The 13962-nt window shown below is 33.0% G+C and overlaps 1 protein-coding gene and 1 long non-coding RNA gene across 2 annotated transcripts; one reads left to right on the top strand and one right to left on the bottom strand.

The window, feature by feature from the left end:
• Positions 1 to 3722: 3722 nt before the first annotated feature.
• LOC110934547 (auxin-induced protein 15A) lies at positions 3723 to 4300 on the bottom strand. The gene has a single exon (XM_022177518.2). It carries the CDS (start codon positions 4228 to 4230, stop codon positions 3865 to 3867), a length of 366 nt encoding a protein of 121 aa, XP_022033210.1. The 5' UTR covers positions 4231 to 4300; the 3' UTR covers positions 3723 to 3864.
• Positions 4301 to 4676: 376 nt separating this feature from the next.
• LOC110936138 lies at positions 4677 to 7999 on the top strand. The gene is made up of 2 exons (XR_002589745.2): positions 4677 to 5130; positions 5395 to 7999. It is a non-coding gene; the product is annotated as an uncharacterized LOC110936138 (long non-coding RNA).
• Positions 8000 to 13962: the final 5963 nt, after the last annotated feature.

Below are 13962 nucleotides of genomic sequence, written 5' to 3'. Positions count from 1 at the left end.
AGTTTACAAACTTTTTAAAAAGTTAAAGGGGTGTAAATATCAATGTTAAAAATTAAAAGGGTAAAAACAAAAATAAGTATAAAAAGATAGTTAAATTCACTATAGCTAAGTGGTCAACCTTTTATATATATATAATAATCAATATAACGTTTAAAAGTTCAAATTTTAACCACATGTAATATAAAATTATATTCTACCTACCACATGAAGGAATGGGTATTTGTTAAAACATTAATAACATTTTATAACGGACTCTAGTTACGACTTGTTTATGACCGTCTAAAGTTAAGATAGGGTCCAACTGGATTAAGTCGCGACCAAAGTGAAGTGGCCACAAAACCAACAACGATTTAAGACGCAATTATTGATATCACGAGTTTTCAACCAATTTAATTCAGATCATAGTGCGGCGGCTAAATTTACGAACACTTCAATTCAACTACAATGTGTAATCACTAATGCCCCTCGTTTAAGTTATATAATAAGACTCAGTATACATTTACATGTAACTAAAGGTATTTTTTTTCTTAATGTTACTATTATGCCTTTTATCTGTCTTATTATTGTTATTTCAAAATGCTTCAAACTTTGATATAAATCTATAATTATGGTATTGTAATAATATCATGTTTAAAAGAATAAGTAGCCAATTTTTGTTTAGTTCATGTATTAGACCAATTATCCTTCCTTTGACTCAAAAGTGTAATTGTTGTAAATGTCAAAATCTATGGGCCAATTCTTTTTACCTATATTAATAACTAATAATTTATCAAATATAATTACCTAAAAACAATATATTTTGAATACTGGTTATATACTTTTGATATATTCGTAATTATTTGAATGTGTATAATAGCGGGTTCATTATGAACCCGAAAAACCCAAAATTTAAATCAAACCAAATTAGGATAAGGAATTGGAATTCTGTTGTTTAATCTAGTTCGAATTTGCGATTTTCGATCTGAATACTCTAAGTTGAATTTGAATTGTATAATTATATAATCATGACTGTTATAAAAAAGATTTTTTTTATATAGTTTAAAATTTTATTTAACTTGTCTCATAATCCGGGTTATTCAAACCAAAGAAGGTGTTGATGTCAAAATTTGTTGGAGTTGGTAGAAGTATCAAGATCAAAATTGGCTAATTTGTTTTATTCCCAAAAAAGCTTCATAATTTGTGCCATTTAGCTTGGAAATGATGTAATCTTGGTAAGAAAAAGAAGTTTATCTTGGTGAAGACCAGTGAGATTGTGACCCAATACCATCCTGTGAGTTGCAAGCAAAGAAATATTAAAAGCCTTGATCCAACACACCTTATCAAACGTATCTTGCAAGTAAAGTAACCTACACGAGTTTTCGATTTAGGTTTGTCGTTCTCGCGCAAATTTCCAAGTCGATATCATTAGGTCGACAGAATGATCTAACATAATATGAACCCGTTAGACATGAATGGAAACAGTGGAGGCCATGATGGTGTGCGGGGAGGACCTCCGCACAAGGCCCGTGATTTGAGGGGCACGCGATTTAAAAAAAATCTATATATATAAATAGAGGCAGATTAACGTAAAATGACTCTTATCGTACAAAATGTACGCGATCATCCCAGTCGTACGATTTGATGCGAATTCACTCTTAAACATGTGATTTTGCTGAAAAAACCAACATGCGAAATTGCTACAAAAAATCAACATGTCATCAAAATTACCAACATGCTTTTTTATAACATGCGATTTCACAATCGTGTACGAGCGTACGATAAACCCTGTTGTACGTTCCACTTTCTCTCTCTCTCTCTCTCTCTCTCTCTCTCTCTCTCTATATATATATATATATATATATATATATATATATATATATATATATATATATATATATATATATATATATATATATAAAGTATAATGTACAAAAAGGCTTATCCTACATTAACATACGCGACAACATATATAACTTGCGTGATTTTTTTTTTGATCAACTATAACATGTGTGATTTGTATCCATGCGTGATTATAAGCCTCCCATGCGTGATTTTGTACCTCCATGCGTGATTATCACAAAAAAACTAGGGTTCCATGCGTTATTTTTCCCTGATCTGATGGTTGACGCTGTCGCGTACGTGAAGTACGATAAGGCGTCTTGTATGTTAACCGCACTCTATATATATATATATATATATATATATATATATATATATATATATATATATATATATATATATATATTGTTGGAAAATTAGAATAATGTGAATGGAAATTAATTTAGTGATAATTAATGGAACTCTTCATGGTGACAAACTCTTGAGTAGAGTTTTTATGTCACTTGATTAGTTTTTATTAGAGTTTTTATTTCTCTAATTAAATACCTAATTAAGTGAAACTTTACTAGAGTTTTATGTCTCTAATAAATCACCATTTAAGAGAAACTTTTCATAACCCACATCTCTTGTAAAAATAGTAGGCTTTGTGCCTCATTTTGAGATAGAGAAAAATGCTAGAAAAATACAAGAGAAGGGATACAAGAAATATACATGAATATATGGAGAGTTCTTGGAAAGAAGAAATACTTGGAGACCCATGTGATGGGTACTTAGAGAAATATATTTTCTCTATACGATTTCATCACTTTTGTATCATACTTTTCCACAAGTTCTAACACTACAATTACCGGATGTAACCTTAGGCCCGTGAGCCATGTCCGGCAGTACAGACTGCTTCGGCTGTTGTACCCTGGGAGACAGACGCGTCATCTTTAGTAGAGGCGCGAAATCTGTTTTAAGGGAAGCGTGTTTGAACACGTGCCTCAACCAAATTCGTCAACATTTGTTTGTTCTTTTTGTAGGAAATTATTGTACATGAAGACATGGTTCAAGACCTCGTTGAATCCTACACAACGGACTGAAAACACAACGAACCATACAAATAGACGCGGTTAAAGATCAAATTGAAGACTTTATCTTTTGAAGATATTGGTTTGAATCGATTGTTTTATTAAATATGTTGCAGTTCATATTTATTTTCGTTTGAATTTGTACACGGTTCATGTGCTACAATTTCCCAAATGTTTAAAGAGAGTATCTTCAATTTTTATTAGTTTTATTAATAAACATGTGACCCATTTCCTACATATATATGTGTGTGTGTGTGTGTGTATGTTATTATTTTTAAATAGTAAACACATACCAATTCCAATATAGGCTTATTTACAAATTATTTTTTATGGTTTAGAATTTAGCCCACCTGGTATTAGGTTTTCGAGCTCGAACAAGGTACGTGAATTATGAGAAACACCTCTGAATGGAAACACGCATCATCCTTTCAAAGAAAAAACTATAGGAAGAGTCAACTAATAATCATCACTTAGCATATGCTAAGAGCTCATTAAACTTAATCCCACTTGTGCAATCAATCAAAGTAGACAAATGGTGTAGCAATAATTAAAGGAAATAGGAGTAGGTAAACCAACTTGATAGCAAGACGGAAAACTAATTTAAAAAACAAAAATTATGAAGAATTTGTTTTATGGGGTGGTGCCAAGAACATTATCAGGAGTGTTATCTTCAAATTATAAGAATTATGTTAACAAGTTATTCAAACACGAAAGAGAATTTCTAGGTATTCGATCACGAAAGAAGATAACATCATCTGAACCAGTTACGCTACTTCGAATAGTGAAAGGAGGTTAGGGTGTTGATCATCAAATGAGATACGTTAATATAGTGTGTTTAAAATAATTAAAAAAAAGTTAAAATTCTATCAAAGAGAAGTTTTTATACCAAAAAGATCATATTGATGAGAAATCTTCAAAACCTAAAAAGGGAGTTGCTAGAAACACAACTTCTCTCTTTTTAACACACTTGTTTACGCTAAATAATCTCATCAACTAAATGACTAATATCGAATTTGCCATTGCAGCATTCGACCACACTTAACACCTCTTGGAACGCGGTGACACTACATGGAACCACAAGGCCATGCTTCTGCTCGAACCCAAACTCGTCTGAGGCCTTGTCCAACAACATCTTAAACAAAGGGTGTGACAAGTAGCCTGTTGGAACCACGAAACGACGCCTCTCTTCGCCTATGTAAAGTGCAAGAAAGCCGGTTGGGGTTGAACACGCTTCTTCTTGGTCTTTAAGCAAGTGCTCATGATGCGATGGTTCGGTGCCACTAATAACTTTCACTTTAACTTTCTTGGCTAGTTTCTTGACCGAGCCCATCTTTCCCAACATCTTGGTTTTGGGAGAGAGAGATTAGAAAGATTGAGAGGCTCGAATAATGAAAAATGGGGAAGAAGGGGAATAAGCTAGAACCTATATGTAGTGTAGAGCAAGAGGGAGAAAAGGAATGTTTCAAAGATGGTCAACTTATTGACTTTATATGAAAATGAATTATGATTGTATTCTTGTGTATTGGGAATCTCTTTTGACTTGATAACATAACCTTTTTTACATTTATTTCGATTAAACTTCAAGAAAATATCACAAATATTTCAAATATATATATAGGGATCGGTTCAAATGAAAACCATCCTCAGTTGTGAAAATCGTGAGAACCACTCTCCACTAATCAGATTTTGACACTTGTACACTATTATTTTAAAACTTAAATGTTATTTTGGTAATCGACTCAAAATGTCAAATCTCTCTCTGTCTCTGTCTGTCTTTAAAGGCTTCAGACTTTTCATCACTTCACACACCCCAAAATTGTAACCCCTCATCTCATCTCTCTCTCGCAACTCGTTCACCACCACCATCTTCAAAAAATCATATTTGAAACAGGTTGCCAAACAGGGGGTGCCGACCCGTATGAACTCGCAGCCGTCCTGGAGTTGATGAACTCACCGTCTCCTTTTCCATTAAAGTCAGAGATTTCCAAACAGATCTCTTTTCTATCTCTCTCTCATCTATCGAAAACCAGATCTCTCTCTATCTCTCTCTTACTCACTTACCGGTGGTGGTGGTTTTTATGACTGGTTGTGATGGTGTGTGGCGGAGGTGGGGGTGACGGTGTTGGTGGTGGTGGTGTTGGGGTTTGGCGGCAGCGTTGGGGTTTGGTGAGGTAGAGGTGGGGGTAATGGTGGTTCCGATGGGGTTTTGTTGTTCTTCCATATGAAGCTCTTGTTTCGTGTTGTAAGTTGTTTTGTTGACCCTTTTCGATTTACTCCAGATTGGGGGAAACTAATGCTTGTAATTCTTGTTGATTATTTGGAAAGTTTGGTTTTTTTTTTTTTTTTTTTTTTGTATTGGTAAATTTGTTGTAGTGAAGGTGTTTGTGAAAATGCCGATGTGAGATGTTTCCTGGTTTTGGTACAAATCTCACATGGGTGTTTTTAATAAAAGATTTGTTTTTTTTTTCTTTTTTTAATGGTTTTTGTTGGATTTGAAACTTTGAAGGTGGAAAGATGGAATTACAGGGCGAGTCTGAAGAATGGGAAACTTTGTTTGATCTTTTGTGCCGATTTCTTATATCATCAATTGGTTTTGTGTTTGGTTCTGTTGAGATTCATACATCAGTTGGTTTGTGTTTGTCTGTGTTGAGATCCATACATTTTTTTATTGGCAGTGATAGTTCGAAACAAGTTTTCCGACAATTGATTACCATGGCGTGGCAAGGATGGTGGAGGGTAGGTTTTTGAACCTGCAACCCCACTTTGCAGCCATGATTATTGTAAACTTTGAGCCAAACCCCGTTTTTTTCAAGATCCACACATGGTTTTGATTTTTGTTGTTGGTTTTTATATTTTTATTTTCAATCCATGATGATAAATTCAACTTATCTGAGACACCTACTGAGTCGTTATTTTTGGGTGAGTTCGTTTGTTAAGATTCTCAAATTTCGTAAACCCGAAATCGGGGTCGGGGCGTAAAAAGATGTTTGGCGTAATTTTTTTTTTGTTTTTTGTAAAAAAAAATTGTAAAGAAGTTTTTGTAAATTTATTTTTGTTTGGCGTATTTTTTTTTGTTTTTTGTAAAAAAGTTTAAACCTGTAAAAAAATTGTAAAAAAATCTAAAAAAAATTGTTTTTTTTTTGTAAAAAAAATTGTTTTTTTTTTGTAAAAAAATATGTTTTTTGTAAAAACGTTTAAAACCGTAAAAAAAATTAAACCCGTAAAAAATGTTTTAAAACCAGGTAGTAAAAAAAGTTTAAACCGGTTCGTAAAAATGTTTTAAAACCGGGTTGCAAAAAAAATTTAAACCCGTAAAAAATTGGTTTTTTTTTTTTGTAAAAATTCTGATTTGTATACCCGTAAAAAATTGTTTTTATGTAAAAAGTTTAAACCCATAAAAAATTGTCGTAAAAAAAAGTGTTTGTCGTAAAAAATATGCTTTTGTAAAAAAATCTATAAAAAGTTTTTTTTTTATAAAAAAAATCTGATTTGTTAAATATTAATAACCAGATAAGACAAAAACACTTTTTTAAATCAAAAAATCAGATTTTGTAAAGTATTAAAATATTAATAACAAATAAGTCAAAAAATAGAAAAATGACCAAATTACCCTTATGACAATAAAATACTAAAAACATAATAAGACAAAAAGAATTTAATATTGGTTTTAATCAGTTTTAATCTCAACCATCCATCTCAAAAAATCAATGGTGGAAAAGTGACTCTCACTGTTTTTGCAACTAGGAGTGGTTTTCATTTTAACTCATCCCTATTTATATATAGGGTTAGGTTCATTAGTAAACAACCCCCTTGATTGTGAACACTAATGAACTAATCCTAACTCTTGATTATGAGTACACAAGTGTATACACAAGTGTAAAACAATGGCCAAGAGTTAATGATGAAAATACACTTGTGTATTTTACGATTCTTGGAAGAAGAAGAAGAAGAAGTGGGGAACTAGTGTGATAGCTCCCTGTCCAGAGTGATCCATCAGGCATGAGATATGGATTTGGGTCAGGATTAGGTATTGCTCGGCTAATACTTAGAGATGTGGTGGTGCACAACAGAGGAGGCATAGCGGAGAGTGTAACTTCCGGTTCATCATAAGATAAATGTACCCTAACTCCTATGGTTCGTTCCTCTCAAACATACCCGTTCAAGAGCTCCCTCAACTTTATAAAGTTGCTCCTCACTCCCTTCGGGTTTATTCCATGGTTTCAACCGGGAAGAGTACTTTACTCGGTGAAGATGGAACAGCCCGTGTAAAGGGAGGTGTCTGAAAGTGTTGTGCATCTTGTGTTGCCGGTGTGACCTGAAGTCTGTCCGTGTTGGTGGAGCAGCTGCCTACTCCGGGAGTAGCCGGAGGGCTAGACGGGGGCAAGGAACTGCTCGAAACTTCCTTCGGATGATGATCCTTTCCGGCCATAAAAGAGGTGATAACTTAGGAACAGGGCTGGACTACCGGAAAATACTGTTCTAAGTAGCGCAGCCCCATGGTGGGTGCCACTTGTTAAAGCAACAAGAGTATGGCAGGGGGAAGGTCCAGGATCAACTCCAAAAGATAGCTCCTTAGTCGGAATTTGCAATCTAAGAACACCGTTAGTCTTTACGCGAGAGGTGGCCTCCCGCGTTTGAACTCCAGCGTGAGGATCAGTGGATTGTTCTAAAGAGTCTTAGCGAAATGATAGGATACGAGTTTAGAGTAAGAATGAGAGAAGTGAACTTACTTTGGGCTGAACAAGACTCCCCTTTTATAGACAGATTGCTCTGCCTAAGGGAGCCTTGTGCCAACTTATACCTTCTAGTCTTGGTATGCTTATATTCCCTTGACGTTGCTTGCAGGGTTAACCTTGCCACTTTGGGTAAAATCCAGGTTAGTGTGTCTCGAGGACACCTTTATGTGTTTTAGGAAGAAGTCTAATTTATTTAACCTGTTGGGTTCAAGTTCCAATGTTGTACAGTAAGTATAGATTTCTGTCACCAGCTATTGATGTACCAGCTTCTCGTCGTGAGCTTCCAGCTTCCGACTTTCAGCTTCTTATTTTCAGTTTAAGTTTATAATTCTTTGTTGCTTATTTGTGATTGTTATTAACCTTTGTTTTGTTGAATGGGATTTCCGAGTGCTCACGTCATCAATATGGTTTCATAATGTGTTCGTTTTTAGTTCGCATTTACAAAAACAATATTTAGAGACTTATCAATTCTATAGTTTACATTATTTAACCCATGTATCACACATGTGTTAAACATTTTATATATATATATATATAGAAGAAGGATCCGTTAGGACCACCTTTATTGCGAGAACCGTGAGAACCAATGTGAACACAACCAAAAATAGCTAAAAAACACACAAATGTTTTTTTTAATATTATTACTTAAATTTTGCTATATTTCGTTATTAAGAAAAAATTGGCTACTAAAAGTAGCGATATTTAAGTAAAAATATTTAAAAAAATTGTGTGTTTTTTAGATTTTTTTAGGTTTTTTTGGGGGTTTAGTTTTTAGCATTTAGCTTAGGTTTTTTGCATTGTTTAATAAATGCAATTTATAAAAGACACAAAAAATCTAAAAATCCCTAAAATCTCGATAGTTTTCGTATATACAAGATACACAACTGTTAGTGTATACACATGTGTACAGTCTCGCTAGTATCATTTTATACAAGATACACATATGTTATTTTATACACATGTGTATAGTCTCGCTAACTATCAATTTATACAAGTTACACAACTGTTAGTTTATACACATGTGTACAGTCTCGCTAACTATCAGTTTATACAAGATACACAACACAACTGTTAGTTTATACACATGTGTACAGTCTTTTATACATCTGTGTATTATATTAAAAAATGGTTACATATATGTGTATATTAACAACATATAGTATATTATGCATGCACACGAGTAGATTCATATAAAAATTATGAAATTAATGAAAACAAAATATATCACATGTATGCAAAAATAAATAACTTCATCACATATTCAAAAAAAAAGTTAAAGCCCAAAAATAATTACAATTTCAATCTCAGAGAAATTTTTCAATATTCATTGAAAATTATAAAAAGTTAAGAACAATATATTATGATATCAATATATACGGATAATAAAAGAAAAACAATATTCAAGTTAAAATTAAAACAAAATCTATGGATAAAGAAATGATGGAGAAATAATTAAAAATGAGAGAGAGAAACAAAGAGTTAAGAGATGAGAAAATTAAGGGATTTTAATTAAACATACTTGGTTAATGTGAATCTTACCCTATTAATTGAAAAAAAAATGATCAATGGCCAAGACTAGTTCACTCAGTTCACTCTCAAAAAGTTGTTCACTCTTGAACCTAATCCTATATATATATACACACACACACACACATAGGGGACCGCTAAAATGAGAACCACCTCGAGTTGTAAGAACCGTGAGAACTACACCGTACGGGGCGAGGTGGACCAAATTTTTTTTTTTCATAAACGTAGATGCGTGTATTATAAACACATTTGTAAAAAAAGTTCAAAAAAAATGTCGTTTGTGTAGTTTTGAGCACCACAAGTTTGTGTTTACAGGTACCGTAAATCTTACCGAAAATTTACGGTACCCGTAAACACAAACTTGTGGTGCTCAAAACTACACACACGACATTTTTTTTTTTTTGAATTTTTTTTACAAATGTGTTTATAATACGTACATCTACGTTTATAAAAAAAATTTGGTCCACCTCGCCCCAGATCAAAAAGTTCTCACGGTTCTTACAACTCGAGGTGGTTCTTATTTTAGCGCAATTCTATATATATATATATATATAGATATAGATATATATATAGTGTCGGGATCAGGAGAAAACGCCCAAAAGTGTGAGAACGGTGAGAATGCATCCTTGCCCAACACGTGGCACACGATATAATTAGGGCGTATGGGCTTTTTTGTCATTTTATCTTCCGCTTTTCCAATTCCGCTTTTCGCAATATTGATTTATTTTTGGGGTTTAAGATTTTTTGACGTTAACCAAATTCAATAATTATATGGTGTTTTAATGGTTTCATTGTATTAACATTTTGGCGTTTACGGCGTTTATGGCGTTTTTCAAATCGTATGCGATTGGGACCCCAAGGGGTCAGAATATCTCTCTGAATGGCGTTTTTCAAGGCGTTTTAGACAAGATGGCCCATTGTTCTATTATGTTTTATATACATTTTGGTGTTTGTGGTATCTTGGCGTTTTACAATCGGAAAATTATATTACAGCCACAGTGAAGAAAAAAATACAAGCGAAAAAAATAAATTAAAAATCCTAACCGGATCTCTCTTCACAATCTTCACTGTCATTAGTCTCACTCTTCTTTAATACTACAAGAACTGTCACCAAATATATGGCGTTTTATGTAAAACTTAAAAAAACCCATCGGTTTGATTATTTTGGCTGCTCGTCTGTTTGAAGTGGCTTTTGTGGATATTTGGGGGACATAGATCTATGACGTGTGGATGGGTTTTTCGCTTTGTTCTTCAACTTGATCTTCATCTTATAATCATCCCACTCTTCAGTGTCATTGATATCTACTCCTCATCAAAGTCTTCTTCAAGAACAAAGAACACAAAATGACATATGACTATCATCAGTATCTTTTTCTTGAAGATTTGTCCATCTCATGCAGCAAAATCTTACTGAGTTACTCCCCTCAGCTAACAATACATTCAGTGAAACTTCACGAAAAACAATACTGAATATCCAAGAAAGCATATTAGACAACTTTGATTTTTTTGTTTGGCGTTTTATAGTGAGTGGTAATTAGTAGTATTGGCTTTTTTTTTTTTTTTTTTTGATCAAAATGGAAGTTGCTAAGAGATATCATTTTATAGGATGTCTTTTGGCGCGTAGGTTAGACGGTGCATTATTATAATAAAGTATTCGTCGTTTCAGTTACTGTTTGTAATTACTGTTTTTGATAATCTTTATCTCTGAAGTCTGTAACACCTCTCATCTTTCAAGATTGGCGTTTTAGACTCTAATATAATAAATTTTCCGTCTCTTCAGTTTTACTGTTTTGTAGTTACTGTTTCTAGTTACCTTTTCAAGTTTTGTTTTTCTTTTTATTTTATTTTATTTAATTTTTTATTTTTTGGGTTTTTTATAATACATGTCCAAAGTAATTTTATTATAGTTTTGTAGTTTTTGAGGCGTTTTATGGCATGATGGCGTTTTGACAAGCATTTTGGCTGTGTGATGTTTTTATTATATATGGCGTTATTATCATATAACAATCAACTGAAAATAAAAATTAAAAAAAAAATTGATCTTCCAAATCTTCACTGTCACCAATCTCTTTCTTCTTTTTTAAATCATCTTAACTGGCTGTTTTCGACTTTCGTATGATTCATTTTGTTTTTTTTGTTTTTTGTTTTTGAAGTAGTTTTTTTGTCGCCGTTTGGAAGCACAAAGTCTGACACCAGCATTTTTTTCTTGAAGATTTGTCCATCTCATGCAGCAAAATGTTATTCAGTTACACACTTCAGCTAATAATCTTGAATTTCAAAGGAACGATGTTTGATTTTTTAACTTTTTGGCGTTTTACCGAGAAAAAGAACGCCACTAAATAAAAGTACCTTAAACCTCTAAATTTGATCATGCTAAAACCAATAATGTTTTACTGTATGAGATGGACAACATTGTTATTCTTCAGTTAAGAAAGATGTCTGACAATGTTGTCCACCCTATACAGCTAAACTTTATTGACAACAAATCTCAATAATATTTTTGTATGTTTTGGCGTTATAAATTGGATGGAAGTTGAGGATAAAGTCAATAAGATTTTACTCAATGAAATGGACAATATCCTCACTTAAGGATTTTGTCCATTACATTGAGCGAAACCTTACCGACAACCAAACTGCATTTCAAATAAACGTTTTGATTTAGAGGATATTTGATGTTTGGGGATTGTGGCGTTTCTAAGACGAATGGTATATATTTAATATGGCGTTTGGGTTTTTGTGTGTTTTAATGGAAGGGATGAGATGTTGTATATATAGGATGTTTTTTGGCGGTTTTTTTAGGCGGGATTTTATTATAATTAAGTTTGGTGTTTTATATCTAATGGCGTTTTTAGATTAGGGTGGTGTGTGCTATTGCAGGTTAAGGCGGTATTTTTAATGGCGTTTTATTTCATGAGATGGCGTTTTGTGTAGAGAAGTCAAAAGACTTTTTTTACCCTTAATGAAGCGCGCCACAGTAATAAAAGTGATGTTATTTACGAAAATGCCACCGCGTCATCTAGTCCATAGATTGTTTTAATCTGACGATCCGTAACCGTTCTCTTCATTCTCACACTTTTCACCGTTTTCTCTAAATCCTGACCCTATATATATAGTCCATAGACTGTTTTAATCTGACGATCCATAACCGTTCTCTCTGTTCTCACACTTTTCACCGTTTTCTCTAAATCCTGACCCTATATATATATATATATATATATATATATATATAGGGTCAGGATTTAGAATATAGGGTTATGATTTAAGGTTTAGGATTAAGAGATCCTAGTTAGGGTTCGACGAGCCGGTTCCAACGCCGCTGGAATGAGTCCAATCGGAGTTCGTTTGATCGGTTCCCCACTTTTTAGTGTTCCCCAATGAACCTCACACTATAACACACACACACACATATATATATATATACACACACACACACACACACACATATATATATATATATATATATATATATATATATATATATATATATAGAAACGGGATCAGGAGAAAACGCTAAAAAGTGTGAGAACGGTGAGAATGCATCCTGGCCCAACACGTGTCACGCGACATAGAGAAGGGCGGAGGGGCTTTTTTGTCCTTTCATATTTCTTTTTTTAAACGCGTGTCACATCCCGTTTCCATTTTTTTGGCGCTTAATAAATACGTGGTGTTTTTATTGTTTTTAGATCAGGATCATAGTAAATATTGTGGCGTTTTTATTGTTTTTAAATCAGGATGCATGCCTATAATGTAAAAAACATCAGTAATTTTCTTGATGTTTATAATATCAAGTAGGATACAGGTATATAATGTGACAGGAAATTATGACGTTTTGGAAAGATAAATAAATTCAATTTTCCATGTTGTGGCTTTTAATATAATAAATGTTTGGCAATAATGTTACCGTCTCTTTATTTTACTATTTAGCAATTACTGTTTCGTTCAATTTCATCTGTCAATTAGTGTTGATTTTTCCAGTAATACTTTGTTTGGCGTTTTTGGTGTTTTATAGCAACATCGTGCTTTTCTAGCATCTATTCTCTCAGTTTTCACACTATCAGGTGTTTTGGTGTTTGTAGTTTTTGGCGTTTTATACTCATTTTTTTATTTTTAGAGAATTAGATAATAATCAACAGAGATTTAGTTAACAAACAATAGAAAATGAAAAAAAAAGTTAAAAATTATAATCTAATTTGTCATCCAAATCTTCACTGTCATCAGCCTCTTCTACTTTAACCTTTTTGGCGTTTTGAATCTGTTTTTGAATACCTTATGTAGATCCTTATTTTCCTACATAACGCCTGTCTTTAGAAGATGCTTATTTTTTGTGACATCCTTTATTGTGGGTTGATATATACTTGTTTGATGACATGTTGAAGACCAACGCCTGCTCTAATGTATTGATCCCTTCATGTCATCAATATATCCATCAAGAACAAAGTGACATGATGACATATCAGTGTCATCAGTCTCTTTTTCTTGAATTGTCTATCTCATTCAGCAAAAACTTATAGAGATACCCACCTCAGAGAAGAATTAATTCAGTGAAACTTCATTCAGAACAATACTCAATATAGAAGAAACGAGGTTCCGCATCTGTGGCTTTTTTAACTATTTTTTGGCGTTTTTAAAGTGAATGGTTTCTAGGAAATATGGCGTTGTTTTTGGTTTGTAATTAGTTGATTGTGCAGAGACATCTCTTTTATAGGATGTTTTTGGCGCGTAGTATATGAGGGATTTTATTTATAATAAATGATATTAATAAAGTTGTCGTCTTTTCAGTTACTGTGTATTTTTACTGTTTGTGTTCAGCT

Source organism: Helianthus annuus, chromosome 4 (genome assembly GCF_002127325.2).
Source record: "Helianthus annuus cultivar XRQ/B chromosome 4, HanXRQr2.0-SUNRISE, whole genome shotgun sequence".
In the NCBI taxonomy this organism is placed as follows: Eukaryota; Viridiplantae; Streptophyta; class Magnoliopsida; order Asterales; family Asteraceae; genus Helianthus; species Helianthus annuus.
Note: the sequence above shows the minus strand (reverse complement) of the source record. Positions and strands in the feature narration are given on the sequence as shown.

What these genes read in the sequence shown, in the direction of transcription:
- LOC110934547 (XM_022177518.2), bottom strand. Translation starts at nt 4,230, where the DNA reads ATGTTGGGAAAGATGGGCTCGGTCAAGAAACTAGCCAAGAAAGTTAAA.